At 36.3% G+C, this 23,289-nt stretch overlaps 2 protein-coding genes across 3 annotated transcripts; both read left to right on the top strand.

The window, feature by feature from the left end:
• The first annotated feature begins 861 nt into the window (after positions 1 to 861).
• LOC110872795 (putative lipase ROG1) lies at positions 862 to 9,273 on the top strand. Of its 2 annotated transcripts, XR_002554696.2 has the most exons (11): positions 862 to 1,208; positions 2,995 to 3,062; positions 3,805 to 3,875; positions 3,971 to 4,207; positions 6,486 to 6,649; positions 6,756 to 6,811; positions 7,718 to 7,770; positions 7,838 to 7,949; positions 8,055 to 8,152; positions 8,488 to 8,619; positions 9,042 to 9,273. XR_002554696.2 is itself a non-coding variant. In XM_022121669.2 (10 exons), exons 1-10 carry the CDS (start codon positions 1,081 to 1,083, stop codon positions 8,557 to 8,559), a joined length of 1,059 nt encoding a protein of 352 aa, XP_021977361.1. In that variant the 5' UTR covers positions 862 to 1,080; the 3' UTR covers positions 8,560 to 8,620. The 2 variants fall into 2 exon arrangements, 1 of the variants encoding a protein (XP_021977361.1); XM_022121669.2 differs by lacking the exon at positions 9,042 to 9,273 and having other exon boundaries at positions 8,488 to 8,620.
• Positions 9,274 to 12,818: 3,545 nt separating this feature from the next.
• Positions 12,819 to 20,389, top strand: LOC110872796 (ATP-dependent 6-phosphofructokinase 4, chloroplastic). Its single transcript, XM_022121670.2, has 14 exons — positions 12,819 to 13,180; positions 14,549 to 14,595; positions 14,730 to 14,769; positions 14,863 to 14,925; positions 15,007 to 15,144; positions 15,889 to 16,047; positions 16,173 to 16,226; positions 16,337 to 16,405; positions 17,666 to 17,795; positions 18,058 to 18,098; positions 18,779 to 19,003; positions 19,538 to 19,586; positions 19,735 to 19,889; positions 19,974 to 20,389. Exons 1-14 carry the CDS (start codon positions 12,899 to 12,901, stop codon positions 20,073 to 20,075), a joined length of 1,554 nt encoding a protein of 517 aa, XP_021977362.1. The 5' UTR covers positions 12,819 to 12,898; the 3' UTR covers positions 20,076 to 20,389.
• The last annotated feature ends 2,900 nt before the right edge of the window (positions 20,390 to 23,289 follow it).

Here is a 23,289-nt window from a genome sequence, read left to right as displayed (position 1 = left end):
ACCTCGCGCGTCTCACATCACATCGTGACTTATCCCCGCGCGAGGAAGAGCACATAATAAACTCAGATAGCAACACTTAGCATAAAAACAACGGCATAAGTGAGCACACTAGCCCCGCGCGGGTTAGTTGCCATCAAACAAAATCCTCTCCATATGAAGACGCGCTGTTACCTAAAGAGGTACACAGGGTACAAGTGGCAGTAAAAAGAACCAATGAGCGTCCAGCAGGCTCTGTTCAATCGTGCGCCACGATCTTCTGACGATAAGTACACAAGGACGCCTACATGGCACCAATCAAGAGACGGGGACAACTGTCCCACGATCTCCACTTGTCTGCTGATGACAGAAGGGACAACAAGGCCGACAACAATGACACGTGGCTCCAATCAAGGTGCGCCAGCACCGACGAGCATCTAGAAGCCACTAAGCAGTCGAGGCCAGCAAGGCAAAGAGCATATTCGTTGTTGTCCGATTCTGGCCCAAGGCCCATCAGCCCACAACCTCTTACACCTCTCCGGCTATAAATAGGGACCTTCATTCCTCAGGTTATTCTATTCTATTCTCTCGGCTCTTACTCTTAACTACTTAATTACTCTCAAAGCAGTCGCTTATTCTCACGCCGGAGCCCGGTTAAGAGGGAAACCCCCACATTCCCCTCTTAACGAGTAACGGTGTTCTGTTTTGCAGGTTGATTAACCAGTCGAAGCTCAAATACCTCAAAGAAGATTAACCACTATGATAGGAACATAAACCCCTCTAATTAATACCTTAATTAGATCACTGTTTCTTCAATACTCAATTTCATTCAGCAGAACAAACCATCACATAAAAATAGAATGAATTATTTTTCAAACACGTTTATTTCACAAAATATCATTTCTGTCGACTGAGAGTAATTATAAAAATACAACCGCCTCCGTTAACCGTTCCGTCATCTCTACGTCTTCTTCTTCTTCATCCCCACTCCCAACTTCTATCATTTATTCACACGTGATCTCCTCACACTTTCACAAAGATCGTATCTCCTCACCAACAATTTCACCGTATAACATTCAGTTACAGTTCACATCGCACGCGTAGATGACGGAAAACGGACACGTATGCTCATCGGAGACCGTCACCGGCGGCGAAAACGTATTCAGTTGTAACGAATCTGATGTTTCATCCGCCGATCATCTCGTCGTCATGATCAATGGGATCCTTGGAAGGTTAGACAGTTCAATTTCATCATTATTATTATAATTATAATCTGTATTAGTATAATAGTATTGGATGTTGTTATTAAGTGTTGGTTATTAGATAATTTAGATCGGTGAAATTGATGTATGTACTGTGTATTTGGTGAATGTTTGCTTTGAGTATTGAGATTAGACTTGTTTCCTGTGGATTGACAAGTTGTTAGTTTATAACTCTTTTTTGTTTAGTTTTTGCCTAAAAATTAGGGTTTTGACTAGTTGTTTACCGAATTATCGGTCAGTTGAGTACTTGAGTTTGCAGAGATATTTGGATATTTTTAGTTTTATAGAACTAGGTTTCGCTGACAGTCAGAGCGGCAGCCGGGGCCGATAGAACATCGCGTCTGCGAAAGCTGGGCTGACGGGTAACCGTCCTTGACGGGAACCCGGTGACCAATGGTCCATGTACATATTGAAAGTCACCCTTCAAAAAAAAGGTTTCGCTGACAGTATTCTAGTTACTTAAATTGTTCATATGCAATTGCGAATATTTATAACCTTGGCATGTTTATATAATGGTATAAACATGCTATCGGAGCTAAATTCATAGTTATGAACTTATGATTAGTAAAAGTTTATGATGAACAAAGTCAAAAGTTGTTTTCGGCTTGCAGAAAAGGAAGTTATATGTGAATGTATGTGAAATGTATCATGATATATCAGTGCAAAATTCATAAAATATGAGCTTTTAACGTTGCATGATGTTAAATGGAATACATGTATGAGTTCTAACTGTAAATCATGGATTTTTGGATGCTTTTAACACTAGAGACATGACTTCATAAATAATGTTATGGTATGTGTTTTGTTCGGCATATACAGGGTATACATGCAGGGTAAGCTGCTAAAAAGCCTTTTTTGAAGCATCTTGTGTAATTGATTGACTTATCATAGAAGTGTAGTAGTGTACTAGTGCATTAGCTAAAAGATCTGAAAAAACGACAGCCAATACTTACATAGCTATATGATATTGTAGTATAATGTACTCCCTCCTTCCTTCCCAAAATTTTTGTCCTCGCAAAAAATAGTGAATTTAAGATATGTGTACTAAATTCAGTTTTCAGTTACTAGAATAGCAGGTCGACAATTTTACCCTAGTAATTAAGACATCATTCACATGAAAAACTTGCATTTATAACTATCCTATTTAAAATGAACACCTTTCTTTGGGATAAACTAAAGTAGTAACATGTCCAATATTTTTGGACAAAGGGAGTAGTTTTATGAAAATATGATAAGTTGGCAGGATCAATAAGATGATAAATTTCATTTTTACAATGAAACTAATTTTCTTTTTAAGGTTTTCATGAAAAGGATCTAAGATTTTTACATTGAAACTAATTTTCTTTTTAAGGTTATTATGAAAAGGATCTAAGAAAAGTAAAGTAAGCTAATCGCATGCTAGTATTTTAAATCACATGCATCATGATAGTTTTGTTTTCCACAAATGCAGATTATGTTAGTGGAAGTTTTATGGAGTACCTTATTTTTTTCCAAAGCATATAATTGAAATGTTACGGGTATTAATTTTGTGAGCAACGTCTCTGGAATTGTCATGCATATGGCATGCTAATTTATGCTAATAGCCACAATATATTCTCGATCATGAGACAGAAAGAAGCATAGAAGACCTGTACAAATCTGCGTTCTTTGAACCTTTCAGTGTTGATAAAGCTTTTCTGAAGACCTTTATACTTCCTATTACTAGATAAATACAATATTCTTAATTTCTAAAGTGAAGCACTTTATTGTATTACAGTTCTGCAGATTGGAAGTTTGCTGCAGAGCAGTTCGTGAAGTCACTACCAGACAAAGTCTTTGTTCACCGTAAGGATCATTTTTGCCATATTATCGTCCTGTGTTTAAAAAAGCGAGCTTAAAGCGATCTTTAAGCGTGAAGCGCTGAAGCGTTTGAAACAACGCTTTTTTTGGTCTGAAGCGTTACATTACGTGAAGCGCTATGAAGCGAGCTTTAAGCGCGAAGCGATGATGGTTTGAAGCGACGCTTCAGCCCAATCAAGTCACATTTGGGCCATTTTTTAGGCCCAACAGTCTTTAAATAGGGTTTAAATAAGGCCTACTTCTTTACCCTAATATCAGTCGCTGTCTTTTTTTGGTCTGAAGCGTTGATTATGATGATTATTGATTAAAGACTATTTTTATGTTTATGTTTTAAGTGTGTTTCGACTTTAAGTTATGTTTCAACTATGTTTTTTATGTGTTAAGTGTGTTTTTTAATCATGCTTTTGTGTTTGTTATTGATTAACAAGTAGAATAGGTCATATTGATGTGTACAATATTTTTTTTTTATTTTGAGCGCTTCGTATACGTGAAGCTCTCGCTTCGCGCTTGAAGCTTCGCTTAAAGCTTTTGGAACCAAAACGCTTCGGAGCGCTTCGCGCCTTTTTAAACCAAGTTATCGTCTTATCAATTGATGAACAAGATTTTATCATCTTTACAATCTTGTGAATGTGATTATAGGATATATTTTAGGTTTACATTTAATTAAGGTGTATAATAAAGCTAGATTGTCACCATTTTATTCTGTTATGTTGGTTATGAAATGTAGGCAGTGAAAGAAACGCAGCATCTCAAACACTGGACGGTGTAGATGTAATGGGTGAGCGGTTATCTGAAGAGGTTAGTTTCTCATTTTTCAATCGTTAATTTTTCTTCTTTTTTTCAAACGATATCTATTAACCAAACACTTTAGCTTGATTTCATGCTAATTCCAGGTGCTTGAAGTGATTAAACAAAAGCCAAATCTTCGTAAGATTTCTTTTGTTGCACATTCTGTGGGAGGCTTAGTGGCAAGATATGCTATTGGGAGATTGTATAGACCCCCAAAAGAAAATACAGATGATACGTTAGTTGAAAATTGCGAGGAAGCAAAGCCCACAATCGGTGGTTTGATTCCAGTGAACTTTATTACTGTTGCAACACCTCATCTTGGTTCAAGGGGCAATAAGCAGGTAGTCTTTTTGGTTCTCGTGTATTATCCTTAAGGAAGTAGTAGAATTGGACTTCTTGTTCATGTTCATGGCTAATGGATAATCATAACCATAACCGATTGGTTATGGCGGTTTTGGTTAATCGCTTTTGAAGGTTATAGCGGGTCAGTTATGGGTCGGTTAACCATGAATTTACGTCCAAATATAAAAAATCAAAAAAAAAAATTGACAATGGAATAAATTGTTATTACACCTTTGTATATATTTATGTATTACATATTAAAAAATACATATATCTATAATATTATATTAATACTGATTATTAACAAATTTTGAAACAAAACGATATGATATAAACAATAAATTCAAACAAGCTTTCAACCAAAACAATATGATATAATCCATAAATTCTAACAAACGTCTAACCAAAAACATCAACTATTGAATTTGAAACAAAACGATATGATATAAACAATAAATTCAAACAAATTTTCAACCAAACAATATGATATGATCCATAAATTCTAACAAACGTTTAACCAATAACATCAACTTTTGAAAAATGATGAAAAGCCCAAACTCGGAAAAAGATTTTACTACGTGTTGGTTTGGTTCGGTTATGGTGGATATGGAAACATTGGTAACCATAATCGACCAGCTACTTTCGGTTTTCAAAAATACAGTTAACTGACCCACCAGTTTATTATTTGGTTTGGTTTTATCAGGTTAATTTGGTTATGAGTCATTTGATTCGATTTTTGCACACCCCGAAGTGTCATCTATTATGTCATACTCATAGTCACAGGAAACGCTAAAAGACCCGCGAACCGCGTACTAGATCGTTCGTACCGAATCGCGGTACAGAAACGTCCCAATTGCCTCTGGTACGCGCACTGGATCGCTAAATTGAACCGTTCTCGATTGTGTTCTACAATAGTGTTCCAAACGCTAAATTCACGTTTTTAATCAATCCGAAACGCATTCCGATTGTAGTGGCCGGCCTTCCGGTATGGCCAGATTCATGTACCGGAAGTTGAAAAGCCAATTGACACTTATTGGAAAGGTGTATAAGAGTTCTATTTCCCCCTGTTTTTAATTGCCGTCATTTAACTTTCCACACTACAATTGCCGCTATTTTACAGTGTATAGCAGAGGTAGGTGAACAGTTTTTTCCCGCTTTTTATAATTGGCGCCATTAACTTGTCACACTACAATTAACACACTGTAATTATTACCCATCCCATGTTATTATCCATTCTGTTTTGATTATGTTTTTGAATAATCAAAACACGTTTTGATTCTATAATTATGTTTTGATTAGATAATAACATGGGATGAGTAATAATTACAGTGTGTTAATTGTAGTGTGACAAGTTAATGGCACCAATTATAAAAAGCGGGAAAAAACTGTTCACCTACCTCTGCTATACACTGTAAAATAGCGGCAATTGTAGTGTGGAAAGTTAAATGACGGCAATTAAAAACAGGGGGAACAGAACTCTTAGGGGCTGTTTGGCAACATTTGAATGGTTAAGAGCTGTTAAGTGCTGAACCAGTAAGAGGTCTGAACCATTAAGAGCTTGTATAATGCTTAACCGTTCAGAGGCAAATGTCTGACCAATTCAGATTAGAGGTCTTAACCATTCAGACTTTGTATAAATCTTAACCATTCAGAGGTAAATGTCTGAACCATTTAGACATCTGCTCGTGAAACAAACAGCCTGAACCATTAAGTGCTGAACCAGTAAGAGATTTGAACCATTAAGAGTCTCATTAAGAGGTAAACAAGCAGCCCCTTATACATCTTTCCAATAAGTGTCAATTGGCTTTTCAACTTCCAGTACATGAATCTGGCCATACTGGAACGCCGGCCACCACAATCGGAAACGCGTTTCGGATTGATTAAAAACGTGAATTTAGCGATTGGAACACTATTGTAGAACACAATCGGGAACAGTTCGATTTAGCGATCAGGTGCGCGTACCAGAGGCGATTGGGACGTTTCTGTACCGCGATTCGGTACGAACGATCTGGTCCGCGCCTTCGCGGGTCTTTTAGCGTTTCCTGTGACTATGTCCTAGAGTAATATCCTAACCCTCAAACTCAGACTTTTAATTGCATATTATTTATATGATCTTGTCATTGAAAATGCTATTAGGATGTTTGCTTTTTATTCCACGCTTATCAGTGTATGGGCCCAATAAACCTTACATATATTGCTACACTAGTTCTTCTATAATTCTTGATGCTTATTGGAACTGGTTTAAATTCCATTTATGTTTGTTGTTTGTTTCGTAAGGTGCCTTTTCTTTTTGGGCTACCTGCCTTAGAAAAAGCTGCGGTTCTTGTTATACATTGGATATTTAGAAGAACGGGTCGGCACCTTTTCCTCACAGATAACGATGAAGGAAAGCCTCCGTTACTTAAACGAATGCTGGAAGATTACGATGATTGTTATTTCATGTATGTTTAAAATACCTCTCTTCCATGTGCATTAACACTATTAGATTGTTAAATGTTTTGTTCTTTATACGTGCTACATCTGACGTTACCCTTTTCAAACTGCCAGGTCAGCGTTACGTTCATTCCAGCGCCGGGTAACGTATGCAAATGTTGGCTATGACCGTATCCTTTTCACCCGTATTTTCGTTTTTTTTTTCATACAAGTAGGTCTGTAAACGAACCGAACGAATACGAACGTGGGCATGTTCCTGTTCGTTCATTTAACTTTAACTGAACACGAACATATAATTCGTTTATTAAGAAAATGGGCATGTCCGTGTTTGTATATGTTTGTTCGTTTGAAACCTAAACGAACAGTTCACGAACATAAAAGGACACAAAAGAACATAAACAAACAATGTTAAATGAACACAGATGGACGTAACTGAAAAAACCATAAACGAATACAAATGAACATACTAACCGTAAGTAGTTTTGTAATTATATATAAATTAGTGATCAGTTACAATAAGTTCCATTAGAAAGGTTATTTTTTATTACTAAATAGTCCAAATACTAATTAGTTATATAAGAAGTTAGAAATCCCCTTTTATATTTATATTAGATAAATATAACTATTTATGTATTTATTAAAACTTAAACGAATGTAAATAATCAAACATAAACGAACATAAATGGAGGTTCATGAACAAAAATGAACGAACAAAACGTGTGTTCATGTTTATTCATTTAGTTAAATGAGCAAAACATTTTGTTCATGTTTGTTTATTAAATAAACGAACCTAAACGAACTTCCTGCCAAACAAGTTCACGAGCAGTTTATGAACGTTTGGTTCATTTACAGGCCTAGATACAGTTCATCGCTAATTATTATTACAAAAACAGTATTATTACAATACTAATCTGAAATTCTGAGTGTAATGATTTTATGTCCGCGATTGATCTGTTTGAAAAAAAAAACGCAACCCAAACCGATCAATTATAGGAATTTAACTTGTCATCTCTACTGAAAATACCATCTGATCTTAATTATATTAAAATTCTCTGGATTTCTGACCGAACGTATAGATATTGTCGGCTGGAGAACTTCATCAATCAGGCGTAACATAGAACTGCCAAAGGTACATTTTAAGTACAGGCTATGATTATTTGTGTCAAATGTTATCTTAGATAAATTTGTGTTTGCAGTGGCAGGAATCGGTAAATGAGAAGTATCCTCATGTTGTATATGAAGAACGCTGCAAGGGATTTGATTTTGAGCTGGATTCGACAAATGACGATAATGCAGATGACGTGGAAGGTTTCTTACTTAACTATTAAATATAAAACTATTTTGAGCTGGATTTAACACTTCAATATGTTCATGATTTGTCATATGGATCATTATTCTAATTTGTACGCGCAGAGGAATTGGTGACCGGTCTTTCTCGTGTATCATGGGAAAAAGTCGATGTCAGCTTTCATAATAGTAGATCCAGGTTTGCTGCTCATAGTGTTATTCAGGTACGTATATATAATCAATTTTTGTCATTGTTACACAAATAATATTTGTTGTGGTATAATGCTCTTTTTTACCTCTTCAATTTTTTAAGTGTCAAGTGTTGTTGATTGTCCTATAAAAGTTACATCTTTGCCATTGCCCTTGAATTTCTATTACTTTTTTTCCTAGTTTTACCAATTTACCCTTGGAAAAACGTTGTTATGACATCTATTTTTTTAGTATCTTTTCATATATCTTTGAATGCAAATAATCCAAGTTTCTAAGCACAAAATAGTAGAACCTAAATTATTAGAAATTTTTTAAGCAAAGAAGATGATCGTTTATGTTTATGATGCAGGTGAAAAATCACAACCTGCATACAGACGGGGCAGATGTTATTCAACATATGATCGATCATTTTTGCCTTTAAAGCTCCTGCCAGTTGTATAATATTCAAATGTACTGGCTTATATGTCGTTTCTAATTAAAGGTTAGTAGAATAGAGTATCGGGCTTTGCAGGATCTATCTGTCACACTTGTTTCACCACTAAATGGGCGGGTCAGGTGGGGTGGGTAACATTAAAATTCGATTCGAGTCAAAACAGTTATTTTTCTGCTACAGCTTGAAATGGGTTGTCGGGTCAGGTCAGTATGAAACATTTTATTCCCATTTTTTTTTGTTTGGTAAACAACTACATAATTGTAATGGTTACATATTTTAAGAAAATAATACAAACCGAGTAACAGACTCGATTTATAAGTAAACATTTTAAAGTTGCGTCATCTAGTCGATTTCCTTTTATAAAAAAGGCAGACATGTACATCATTATTTCTTTTAAAAACATATAAGATGGAATGAATTGATAGTTGTGAGTTCAGAGTTGATACAATGTTTGTATCTTGCATTTGCAGGAACAAAAGATTGCCCATTGAACATACAAGTTTCACATCTTAAGGATTTACAAAACATATGAGAGTTGTTACAAACTATGTATTTTATTGTATTGGAAAATGCTAGTTGGTCGTTTAAATATCTATTGGTGTCTTGGTGCCTATGTTGCTTTTCTGTTTAGCTAAATATGTAACATGTCCAAAAAAACATTTAAACATATGATTACATATATTTTTGATAGTTTAATTTTTACTTTTGCACGACTAAAAATTGTTTTGAATAACCAATATTCAACATCTCTGATTATGAGACGGACTAATTCATAATTCAGATTAGTTTAGTGTCGTTATTACCATTTTGGTATAAATTGTATTTATTTGTGATAAATAGAGAATTATGAATAAATATTGATATGGAATAAGAGGTATGGTGTATACGCTCATTTCTATGTTGTCAAAAGCGACCTAGGCACCCAAGTGTAGCGAGGCGTGGTAAGGGATATTGGTATGCTCATAGGGCTGAGGTGGTGAGCCGGAAGAGCAAGGAATAACGCGCAGCCTCCCCCTTCGTGAAATTTCGCGGTTTCCGGCGATGAGCTCTCGACCTCCTTCTGCTCTCTCTCTATTTTTATTTAATATTAAAAAATTATAAAGAAAAGAGTCAATAGGAGAGTATAACATGGGTTCAAGAAAGAAGGTGAGTGATAAAAGTAGATGGTGATGTGGCGCTAAGGTGAAGACTAGAGTTCAGGGAATGTTTAGGGTGGAAGAGACACCCATCTTGAAACCTATGAGAGTCAATGAATCCGAACCAATAGAAAAACGTCACCTTACAAACCATTTCAATTCTAAATACATGGGATACCCATCTTAGAACTCACTTGAACCCATACCATGTTTTATTTAAAATTAAATGAATACACATTTTTTAATTAACACTTTTAATTATCAACACTTTTTAGTTAATTTTTCTAGTTATTAGTTAAAATTAAATTAACATAATCAAATAAGCGAAAAACACATTTTCATAATAAGAAACAAGAATAATTAAACTTAATATAAAATAAATAAAGCTGAAACTTAAAAAACAAATAATAAAAAAACACAATTACATCAAAATTAAACTACTCGTCCGAACGGGATGTTCAAATTTGACTGGCTAGGAATACGTTTCACAAGATCATATCAAAATCTACGTTTCACAAGATCATATCAAAATCTAAAGTGGAACTCTGAAATGATATTGTCCGCAACGGCTGTATCGGTTAGAGGGTCCATCATGTAATCCGATGATATTGCATCCCGTTATCCTTTAAAATCATATTATGAAATATGGTACACGCATACATCACATTCCTTATTTCCTCGCGCTTTATTTGCCCGTGCTCGTCGATTAAGTATGCCTCATTTAGATTTAGAAACACCAAACTCTCACTCAACATCTTTTCTTGCCGACTCTTGTACCTTTTTGAACTTTTTTCTGTCTTCGGTTGGCCATGCAAAGATTCCACAAAAACAGACCAAGTTGAGTAAATCCCCTTAGCAAGATAGTAGTATGTATTGTTCCCCATAACATAAAATGGACTCCTCGGGCGATTTAATGCATTTCATTACTGAATAATGGGGATAAATAGAAAACTATGAGCCCGTTGTTCGAATTGGCAACACCAAAGTATGCATGCCAAAATTGTAACTCATTTGACGCCACTGCTTCGAGCATGACCATAGGGTATTTATGATCACCTCTAATAAATTGGCCTTACAAACTCGTGGGACACATTCTCCAAACGATATGTGTATATTCGATGCTGCCGAGCATCCATGAAAGGCCTCATCTAGCTTCATGTGTGTTTGTACAAATCCAACATCCTTTTCTCCGTAACCCCACCTGAATTCTTTATATTAACTCCTTTTGTTTTAATTGTTATTTTTTTTACAATAAGGGCATTTTAGTTATTTCATGCCCACTTAACATCAAAAACTAACCCTATCCATGCTAGTGACTATCCAACATCCTTTTTCTCCATAACCCCAACCTTCTTAATTGTTTTAGGTGTGCGAAAATGTTCCAGAATAGTAACCAAGTTTTAAAAGTGTTATAATTAGGTCACTCGTATCGTTAATGTCCCAATTAGATAACTTAACATTCAAATCGAGCCATGTCCTTTTTTCCATGTGTCAAGAAAAAAAGAGAATAAGATGTTGGGGTCGGATTATTTTAATATATGAAATTATATTTATTAAAAATAAAACCACTTTAATTACATTAAAAATTAAAAAAAAACAAGTTAAAATCCACGTCATCACTCGACATTAGCATCAAATAAAAGATAAAAAAGAAACAAAAATCCATATCATCACGGTTACCTATGAAATGGATGAAAAAACTCTTGATTTTAATGAAAATGAATGTTGTGTCTAATTGGAACACTTTTGAAACTTGAGTGACTTAATTAAAACACTTTTAAAACTTGGTTACTATTCTACAAAGTTGCCCCTTAATAATAAGGGCATTGTTTAATAACAATTCAACATCCTTTTTACCATAACCCCACACCTCCACCCTTCAACCACCGCCTCCACCCTCCACCGCTTCCAACCACCACCTCCACCGTCCACTACCTCCAACCATCACCTATCGCCTCCAATCATCGCCTCTTCACGATCCACCACCACTTACTCCACCACCATCCGTTGCCTATACTCCACGAAGGTCGCCACCGATGCCTAATCCGGCGACGCTGCTTTCGTTGAGGCCTGGAACAAGGTCGCCCCTAACAGCGATCCACCAAAGACTTCGATCTAGTTTATGGAGCCCCTTCCACTTTGCCCACTAAACCCACCGTCAATTTCATTCTTCCTTACGCTGTGAACTCTCTAAAGCAGATGCCAACTTTTAATATTCTAGGGTTTCTGAGGGTTAATAATAATGTGGTTATTTTGTTTGTGTTTTTAATATATGATAAATGTTAGGGTTTTTTTTGTTAATAATTGGAATGTCCGGTTTGTTTAATGGAGTTTTGTATCGTATTTTAATATGTTATGCACATAGAGAAATTTTAGATCCAAGTATGGAGGGACGTCTTTGGGCTTCAGATGGTTGGGAAATGGGGGTGGTGGTGATGGCGGTGTTATGTGGTGTGGAGGTGTTATGGTGGTGAAATGTGGATGGTGGTGGTGAAGGGTGGAGATAGTGGTAGTGGTGAAGAGTGGAGAAGATGAAGTGGGTGGGTTGGGTTGGGTGGTGGGTCCTACATAAATATTTAAATACTAAGTATATTTCTTTTAACTTTTTAGTATCAATTTAACAGTAAGGTATTTTTGTAATTTCACACCCACTTAACACCCAAAACTAACTCTCATCCATGCTAGGGACTTTCCGAGAACAAATATGCAAAAGTTAGACACTATTGATATATATTTTAGAAAGTTAAAGACTACACGAAAAATTTGAACAAATCACAGTGCTAGACATTTTTCTATTCTCTGTCAATGATCTCTAGATCAAGTGGTGAGAGACTTGCATTTCTCTTGGAAGATGTAACTTCAACTCCCACTTGGTGCAAATGAGGTAGTGGTGAGCAATGATAGGAGACCCAGGGAAACATGGGTTCGGTCCTTGAGCCAAACGGGTTTTATGGTGGACTTGGGTTACTCTCAGAGTACTTCGTTTTGTCCAGTAGATATTGTACTCCGTTTGCTCAAGTAGATAGTAATTGTGATTGATTCTGTGGCCGTTAAAAAAAAAAAAAAAAAACAAAAAACTGAAAAGGTTTATGAAATATAGGAAGACTTGATGTGTCATAAATATAGTCTTCTCTCCGCCTAGATCCCTGGAGAAACCTTTCAGTTGAATCGAAACTCACTTTTCCAATCCAATGGATCTTTCACTTTCACTTTCATCTCCCCCAAATCTTCACTTTTCTCTCACCAAATCGCTATCATTTTCCACCAGATTCCACAAACCTCTTCCATTTTTCACAAATTTCACTTCTAATTCCCAAATTTACTCAATAATCACCGGTTATCAACCGATCAAAGCTCAAAGTTCAAATCAAAATAATACTCCGATTGATACTGCTGATGCTGCTGCTGATGATGATGACGGTTTTATTTTTGAAGACGTTCCTCACTTGACCAATTTCTTACCTGATTTACCGGTAAATTGCTTTATATTCATATATTCATTACCTTTTTTACTTTGACTTTGCTGTCTGACTTTTTAAAGTCAATCGAACAAGTTTTCTGTTTTGAAATTGATATTTTAGTATATTTTTCTTGCGTACAAAAGTCTAATTTATAAGTTTGATTAATGATTTATCTGATTGGTGAACCAGAAGGCTGGCATTGTGTTGTATTGAAGCTAGATGAAACTGTTAGGGGAAATATAGAAACATGAACAAGTAAATAACCATAAGAACACGATGATCACGATGATTCACGAGGTTAAGTCGATCTCGATGTGTTCGACCTGCCTCTACAGGCAAGGGCAGAAAGATATCTTCTTTTTCAAAGTGTACAACTGAAACCCTAGCTACAATAGGGCTGGACCATACATAAAAGAAAATATTAAAACAATGATGGTCTATACCACGGACGGCGTTGAGGTAAGTGTTGGTACATGGTTTCGGGCCTAACTGTCCTCATCCTACCCTGAACACCTATCCCACTCGCATAGTTGTCAATAGTGGTTATAGCGACTGCTATAGCGCGCTATGTAGCGAGGCAACTAAGTGTCGCTATCTGGGTCATAGCGACCAATAGCGTGAATAGCGACATTTAGGTTTTTTTTTTGTGATGTAAATAGCAATTAGATATAGCTATAAAATAGCTGGATTTATAGGTTTTTGTTAAATATACATGTAAAATTGCATATATACTAAGGTATTTTGATATAATATACATATAAAAATTTTCAAAATTCTTTTTCTAGTGTATCGCTATTTGTTGCTATTCGCTATGTAAGCATATAGGTCCCTTGTCGCTATTTGCTATTAACAACTATGCCCACTCGTAATCATTTGGGATAAGTAGTGGGTCGGGTCAACATCCAGTTGGTTGCCGAATGCCGATAACTTAGAGTCACACCTAAGATGGCCTTTTCTAGATGAGAAACATTTAATGAAGTGGACTCTTATTTGAATGGAGAGTTTAGTATCGACTATGTGCAATGAAGATATGAAATGGGAATGTGCAATAACGACATTATCATCATGCTTCAAGTAGACTCGTAAGTAAAAAAAAACTAAAAAATCATGTATGTAACGTGAACAGAATAGGTATATAGAATAGACTTGGGGATTTCATCGCATGCCGTAATAGACTAATAGCATAGTAGACCCTGGGAAATGAATCCCCTCTGCTTTCGTATTGTTAAACTTTATTATTATTCATTGCTTCGGCTAGTATAAGTTCTATCATTGCAAATTATCATCTCTCTCTCCCTTTGTTTTGTGCCATAGAGGGAGTAATTTGTTACAAAAGCAACGCGTTTTGGTGAAAGCTAACTTTAATCTTTCTTCTTGCAGACCTATCCAAACCCGTTAAAGTACAGCCAAGCCTACGCAATAGTCAAGTAAGTTTTTCCTTGTTTTTCATTTCTTTTACATTGCTAGCGTACCTTGTGCACGGGTCTTTCTGAAAACGTCCTTGCACGTATACATGATCATCTTTGCAACTCACCAAACAATATATAACCATTTTCCTCAGGAATACTTTTGTTAGCCCAGAAGACGTTCTAGCACAGCAAGTACGTTGTTCTCTTGAACCACGCCACACAGTTTTTCACCACCAAATCACCGATATAATTTCATAACCTGATAACCATGATATCTTGTTACAGATTGTTGTTCAGAAGGGCAGTCCTAGAGGAGTACACTTTCGGCGTGCAGGACCTAGGGAAAAGGTATGTTTCTCAATTAATTAATTTAAACAAATCGGGCCATTAGTTCTTTTCGGTTTAAGTTTTTTTATCTTCTAATGTTAGGTTTATTTCAAGCCGGAGGAAGTACGAGCTTGTATTGTTACGTGTGGTGGTTTGTGTCCAGGGATTAACACAGTGATTAGAGAGATTGTATGCGGCTTGAATTATATGTATGGTGTTAGTAATATACTTGGGATCGAGGTTGGCCATATCATCCCTGCACTTTTCTTTATGTCAGAAAATAGATGTGTAGTAATTATCATCACCCGAAATCCGGCCCGAATCCGAAGCAACCCGAATTAGACAATATCCGTAAAACCCGAACCCGACCAACCCGAACCTTATATGGGTTGGTTATCGGGTCACTTTTCCCAACCAAAAACCCGAACAATCCGACCCGAAAAACCCAAAACACGGAACCTAAAAAACCCCGAACATTTATTGTCTGTTTTTATAGATGTGTTTTGGTTTGGAGTCTGGTATTTGGAGCATCAAGTTTTGGGATTTTATAACACTACAATATCATATTGTCAAATAATATTTGAATTTTGATGATATTTTTTAGGAGGAATATGAATTTTAATGATATTTTGTAAAAAGAAAACAATTTTTTTTAATTTTACGTCTAAACCTGAAAACCGAACAACCTGACCCGAACGAACCTGGGCCCGAATAAACCGAACCCGACCAACCCGAACTTTAATGGGGTCGGTTATCGGGTCACTTTTTCCTGCCAAAAACCGGAACAACCCGGCCCGAAAACCCCGAAACCCGAAAAAATAACCCGAAGAACACCCCTAATTTTGGCTTCTGTCTCTAATTTTTCTCAAAACCATATAGATGGGTCATGGGACCCACAAAATGAAAAAAAAAGAAAGTTTAAAAACAACCAAATGAATCAAATGCTCAGTTTGCAAATCCAACTGATGATGATCTTTATTACAGGGAGGCTATAGGGGCTTTTACTCAAAGAATACGATGGAATTAAATCCAAAAGTGGTTAACGATATCCATAAACGTGGTGGTACTATTCTTCAAACTTCACGAGGAGGCCATGATACTAACAAGATAGTCGATAACATCCAGGACCGTGGGATAAATCAGGTTTTTTTTTTTTTTTTCTCTTTTGGTTTTAAGCTAAATCAGGTGGATGTTATTCCCCGCTACAACAATGTTGGTGGCAAATCTAAACGGCTTAAAATAACTCATAAAAATTTTGGTTTTTGCAGGTGTACATAATTGGAGGTGATGGCACTCAAAAAGGAGCGGCTGCCATTTTCAAGGTGATTGATTGTTTAACAATCGTATTTGTTTTCAGTACGTTTTTCAAATTCGATATATATATATATATATATATATATATGGCAAGATGAAAGTTTTTATTTTTTTAAAGGAAGTTGAAAAGCGTCGCCTTCCAGTGGCAGTAGCTGGGATCCCCAAGACAATTGATAATGATATTGCTGTAAGTTATTTCAACCCCTTTTGTACCTTGTAGATTCTTTTTAGTGGCTTTATAGGAAAATTCGTGGGGCAATGTGTGCCATGGGGTCTGGCAGGTTGGGTAGCGGATCGAAACGGTTATATTGTTCAGTATGGCTTAAGAACGGTAGTTTTTGTGAGGGTTGAAACCGGTAGACCTAAATTGCTATTTTGTCAGCAGCTTTAAGTATCTAATAGATAACTATGTGTCACATATGATTATAAAAAGTTATATTATGTAACTCACTATCTATGCAGTTATAGCGGTCCAAAATTAAATAGCGGTCAAGGTCCGCTATAAGATTTATAGGTTGTAGCGGTGGTATAGCGGTAGTTTTTATATCATGCATAATTTATGTATTTATATATAGAGACCGGTTATTGACTTATTGTACAAAGTGCCTTAACGTACGAAGCGTACGAGATTCAGTATCAACATGCGAAATTTGGTTTATAAGTTATAACATGCGAGTTTCATTTTTTTTACATGCGATTCCCCTTTTTTTATGTACATGCGATTTTGAGTTTTTTTGGAACATGCGATTTCCCTTTTTTTATGTACATGCGATTTTTAGTTTTCTTGGACATGCGATTTTCATTTTTTTTAACATAACGTGCAATTTTGCCATTGCGTACGGTAAGGCATATTGTACGATACACTTTTTCTTTATATATATATGGAAAATATTAATAGTAATATCAAAATTCGATTTAGGAAGCCTAGCCATGGCCCATGAGAGTCCAGACTCCGAAGATTTAGGAGTTAGAAAGTGGAAGTCCAGCGATTTCTAGATTTAGGTTTTATTTTGTTGAACGATGAAGAATTTGGCAGTGAGGCAACCAGCGAAGAAGACTTTAGGCCTCGATTTAGGTTTAATTTTGGGTTTGGGCCTTTATTTTTGGGTTTATTTTAAACAAATAGTTGATTAATGTGGGCTTTTGGGCTGAAATATAAAAACCGCTAAAAGCAGTGCGACGACCGCTATACGGGTTTCAGAATAGCGGTCAAATAGCGGGCTTTAGCACTGCTAAATACTAATAGCGGAACTGCTATAAGGGACCACTATTTGAACCGCTATGACATCGTATGTCCGCTATAGCACGCTATTGACTGCATGGCTCACTATCCACTTTTCTGAATAAAATGATCTCGGAAATGTTTCTCAGAGGTGTTAGAAATAGTGAATAGCTCCTCTTTATTCATTTATCATACAGGAGGTTAATATTTAATATTTTTTTTCAGGTGATAGACAAATCTTTTGGATTTGATACTGCTGTTGAGGAAGCTCAGAGGGCAATAAACGCTGCACATGTGGAGGTGGAGAGTGTCGAAAATGGAGTTGGAATTGTCAAACTCATGGGTCGATACAGTGGTAAGTGTCTTGAGCAATGTATACATATATTTTTCCAAATAATATAAGTTGTCATTATTTATAATTCTTATTTTTCCAAATAATATAAGTTGTCATTATTTATAATTCTTATTTTTCCAAATAATATAAGTTGTCATTATTTATAATTCTTATTTTTCCAAATAATATAAGTTGTCATTATTTATAATTCTTATTTTTCCAAATAATATAAGTTGTCATTATTTATAATTCTTATTTTTCCAAATTTATCTGAGATTTTCAGGATTCATTGCAATGTTTGCCACACTGGCATCTCGAGATGTGGTAAGACCTCAATCAACTTTACCAAGAATCGATTGCTTTACCTTGAGAATATGCTGATTTACTTGAATTTATTTGTTTGGTTTCCCAAGTATGCAAACTGTTTTTTTCTTCTCGAGTAAAATGCCATTTTTTTCCCTTAGGTTTGGCCAGTTTTGCAACTTTCGCCCAAAGGTTTTTGTTTTGACATCTGGATCCAAAAGGTTTGAAAGCCATTTTCATCTGGCTCGTTAACCCCATCCATTTTTCTTTGTTAAGTCAGGGGTATTTTCGTCTTTTTTGTTAACTTAAAGGACAATTTAGTTTTTTTTTCACTTTATGTACACGCGTTTAGCATAATGTACAAGCGAGTCCTTAAGTGAAAAAGACCGAATTGCCCTTTAAGTTAACAAAAAAGACGAAAATACCCTTGACTTAACGGAGAAAAATGGATGGAGTTAACAAGCCAGATGAAAATGACAAGATTTCAAGCCTTTTGGATTCAGATGCCGAAAAACAAACCTTTGGACAAAAGTCGCAAAACTAGCCAAACCTCAGGGACGAAAATGACATTTTACTCTTTCTTTTTTTATGTTTAGTCAGTTAGAATCTAATAGGTAGATGTTGCATGATGGGCGGAGCAGGTAACGGGTCAAACCAGTAAAAAATGCAAGATGTGTTAATAGATCTATAAACTGTAACAGGATTGTTGCTTGATTCCAGAGTCTCCATTCTATCTGGAAGGGCAAGGTGGTCTTTTTGAATTTGTTCAACGGAGACTTAAGGAAAACGGGCACATGGTTATTGTGTTAGCGGAAGGTGCTGGTCAGGAATACGTTTCTCAAAGTGTGAACGCACCCGAGGAGAAAGATGCATCTGGAAATAAGCTGCTTCTCGATGTCGGTCTATGGTTGACTCAGCAAATTAAGGTAATAGCTAGGTTGACCATCTTTTTTAGTTTTAACATCTTATCTTTTTTGCCGTTCAAAAAAAAAACTTATCTTTTTTGGGTGAGTAAAATGCCATTTTCGTCCTTGAGGTTTGGCCAGTTTTGCAACTTTCGTCCAAAGATTTGTTTTTCCGCATCTAGATTTAAAACGTTTGAAATCTTGTCATTTTCATTCGGCTCGTTAACTCCATTCATTTTTCTCGGTTAAGTCAGGGGTATTTCCGTGTTTTTTTTTTTTTTGTTAACTTAAAGGGCAATTCGGTCTAACGAATTCGGTCAGGGGTATTTTAAATGCTTATACATTAAGTGAAAAAGACGGAATGGCTCTTTAAGTTAACAAAAAAGACGAAAAGACCCCTGACTTAACGGATAAAAAATAGATGGAGTTAACAAGCTGGAAGAAAGTGGCAAGATTTCAAATATTTTGGATCTAGATGCGAAAAAACAAACCTTAGACGCAAATGGCGTTTTATTGTTTTCGGGTTTTTTAATTTCATTGAGTTGCATGTAACAGGATCATTTTACAACGGTGAAAAAGATGGCCATAAACATGAAATACATAGGTACTTTTTTGGAATTAACGTCTCCTTTCGCTCATATGTATTTATTATTTTCTTTCGTTAATTAAAACTGTTCTGTCTTATTTCCATGTAGGTTTCTTTATGTACATTTTTTAAATTTATGCTCTTCTTTAACCATGTTATTGTGCAGATCCAACATACATGATCCGGGCTGTTCCAAGTAATGCGTATGATAATATCTATTGCACACTTCTTGCTCAAAGTGCAGTTCATGGGGCCATGGCGGGATACTCGGGTTTCACTGTGGGACCTGTGAACAGCAGACACGCGTATATTCCAATTGAGGTAAGCGCACATACGCATACGCATACCGCATATCCAAACGCGTATATCACCCGACTCATTAGTTTTGATGTGCATGTATTGCAGCGTGTAACCGAGGCTACAAATGTTGTGAAGTTGACAGATAGGATGTGGGCTAGACTTCTAGCCTCGACTAATCAACCCATTTTCTTGGACAGACATGAATAGATTTGACCCGATATTCGTATGTTTCTTGTCGCCAATTGGTCCTCTGTTGAGGTGGAAAGTTGATTTTTAAAGAAGCTGGCTTACATGAAGAAATATATAAAGTTGTATTCAAACTTTGAAGGTACAACTAGCTTCCATTTGTTATGACTATTTAAGATGGATAATATTGTTAGGCGGGCTGGTTTAGGTTGACCTGTAACACCCTTTTTGTCATTTTTTAGTAATTTGTGTTAAATACAATTAAAAAACTGTATTATTATAACAACTATTTAGTTTATCTTTTAACGAAGAGAATTAAATGGGTACTATAGAAATTATGGGCTTGGTTTAAGAAAAGAATATTGTTTTGAGTTCAATTATTTGAACTTATGATCAAGAGTTCATACATATTAATAATGTGAGTATTATGTTATGAACTTATGATCAAGAGTTTGAACCCAAATGAACTTGTTTCCTGAGTTGTGAGTTGAAAATTGTAAAGCTCATCCTTCAGTTCTTATGAGACCAATGCTTGTAAACAAGTATTTATGCTCCTATAAAATACTTTTGCTGGTTGTATCTTCGGATCTTGGATACTGTTTTATGAGTCAACCCGGGTCACCGAAACACATAATGATAATCACATAAACAATACTAAAAGAACTTTAAAATCACATGAATCTTTTTTATTTTTCTGAATTATATTTGTTGAAGTCATACCACATTATGGGTTTTGTTGTTTATTTGATTAATGGCAACAAAGGTTTTTATTATTTTAGCGGTTAAGTTACACATCCTCTAATGATACTTATGGATTTGAGGATGGTGTGTGGCTGCATTTCATGGATTTTTTTACTAGAGTAAACTTCCGTTTTGCTACCTGTGGCTTAACCGTTTTAACGGTTTTGCCCAAATCCTTTAAAAATAGTCATTTTACTCCCCGATCTACGAAGCTTATCTCTATTTTACTTCCCCCCTAACGCCATCCAATTCAACCGTTAAATCCTGGTCACATACCCCTCACATTAGGGGCATTTTAGTGTTTTCCCATATTTTAGATATTTTGTTATTATATAAAATATAATACATATATAAAACAGATATACACTCTCTTCTCTCTCTACATGCTCTCTCTCCTCTGCAAATCAGTCTCACTATCAACAACCTCCCCACCAACAGCCACCATCCTGCACCACCACCACCATCATCTACCGACCACCACCTGCCAACACCACCCTCCACCCCACTAACCACCACCTGCCGACACCACCCCACTAACCACCACCTGCCGACACCACCCCACCACCACCTGCTGACACAACCCAAAACCACCATCACCTTCCGACCACCATCACGACCGTCTCCGTTTGGTATTGTGTCACACCGCCATTGCAGATCTGATCCCCACACCACCACCTTCAACCTTCACTTCCAACAACTCCCCCCCCCCCCCCACAACCCCGACCTCTGTACGACTCTCATCTCTCCTCTCTCTCTAACAACCACCTCACAAGTTCGTCATCAGAACCACCACCTCACCGGAACCTAAATCCCCATCGTCATTATCAACGTGGTTCGCGTGGAAACCCTAGCCGCCGCCCTTTACCCCTTTTCAGATCTGAACCGATTTATGTTCCAGTTTGAAGATTGAAGATGAAGCTTACCTAGTTTGGTGATATTAGCGGCGGATGGCGATGGTCCAATAGGCAGTTTTGAATCGGCGAAAAGATTAGTCTGAGTTTACGGTGGCAGCAGGTGGATACCACCAACACTTTTTCGATCTGTTCTGGTTTAGCCTTCAACAACTGTCATCGTCAATTCCAGTAGGCTGGTGGCATGGGCGGTGGTGGTGTCTCATGGTGGTGGTGGTGAATATTACAGAAGTTTGAGAGAGAAAGACGACGATAGGGGTGATAAATTTGGTTTGAATGCTTTTCTATAAATATATACATTTAAATTACTAAATAATTAATTATGGGTAAAGACTAAAATGCCCCTCATGTGAGGGGCATGTGACCAGGATTTAACGGTTGAATTGGATGACGTTAGGGGCGGGGAGTGAAATAGAGATAAGCTTCATAGATTAGGGAGTAAAATGACTATTTTTAAAGGATTGTGGCAAAACCGTTAAAACGGCCAAAGTACAGGGAACAAAACGGAAGTTTACTTTTTTTACTATGTATGCGATTGAATCTCGAACAATCCACAAGAAACTGACACGGACTCCTATGAAGGCTTAGAACTTTGAAATTGGTTTTATGAAATTTTAACATTGGTTCTCAAGAAATTCGTTTAAAATTTTAAAATAGGATTGTATAAACATATTATAAACTGTTACAAATATAACATAACTAAACTAATTTTATACAATTACAAAAAAAAATATGAGCATTTTTTATATAACTCATTAACCATTAAACCTAAATACGCAATAATCTTTGTGAACAATTAACCTTAAACACCATTTAGCTTACCTTTATTTACAAATAAACAAATAAAAGAATGAACATTCTTGTATTAACCACCCTCACCCACAACTCAGACTCATTTGACGGTTTTGCCGAGACACTTATTGCCACAAGTTGTAGTGTGCATGGGTCCATTTTAGGGATCCGAACCAAAAACCGGAAATTCGTTTTCTGGGTTTTTAAAAACCGTTCAGTTTTGATTTTTTGTTTTGTTTAATGGTTCCCGCTTTTCACGATGGGTTTAGTTTAGTTTCGTTTTTTTCGGCTGTGCCATTTCGGTTTGAAATTTTAGGGGCCGAAAAATTTTGGTTTTATATTTTTAGTATGTGAAAATAAATGATAGAGTAAACTTCCGTTTTTCTCCTTGTGGTTTTGTCATTTTACGGTTTTGCTTCAATAGTTTAAAAATAGCTATTTTCCTCTCTAATCTTTCGAGTTTGTCGCCAGTTTGCTCCCTAATCTTTCGAGTTTGTCGCCAGTTTCCTCCCTGATGGAGTTAGAGGCTGGGAGCAAAATGAAGATAAGTTAGAAAAATCAGTGAAGGGGTATGGTCCCAAAAAGCCGCGCAAACCTCCATTAAGGTTGCGCGTGGGACCATACTCCTTATCTTAATAAACTTCTTATCAGGAGTCTCGCGCGAGATACATCACTTTCTGCTCCATGTCGCGCGATGTCACGCTCACAAGAAGTGCTGATATCAACACTTAGCATATTAAAAGAGCGCAGGGCCGGCTTTGGGCCTGTGCGAGAAGTGCCACCGCGCAGGG

This window comes from Helianthus annuus, chromosome 8, assembly GCF_002127325.2.
Source record: "Helianthus annuus cultivar XRQ/B chromosome 8, HanXRQr2.0-SUNRISE, whole genome shotgun sequence".
Taxonomy (NCBI): Eukaryota; Viridiplantae; Streptophyta; class Magnoliopsida; order Asterales; family Asteraceae; genus Helianthus; species Helianthus annuus.
The sequence above is the reverse complement of the archived record's forward strand: the minus strand, read 5'-3'. Positions and strand labels throughout refer to the sequence as shown.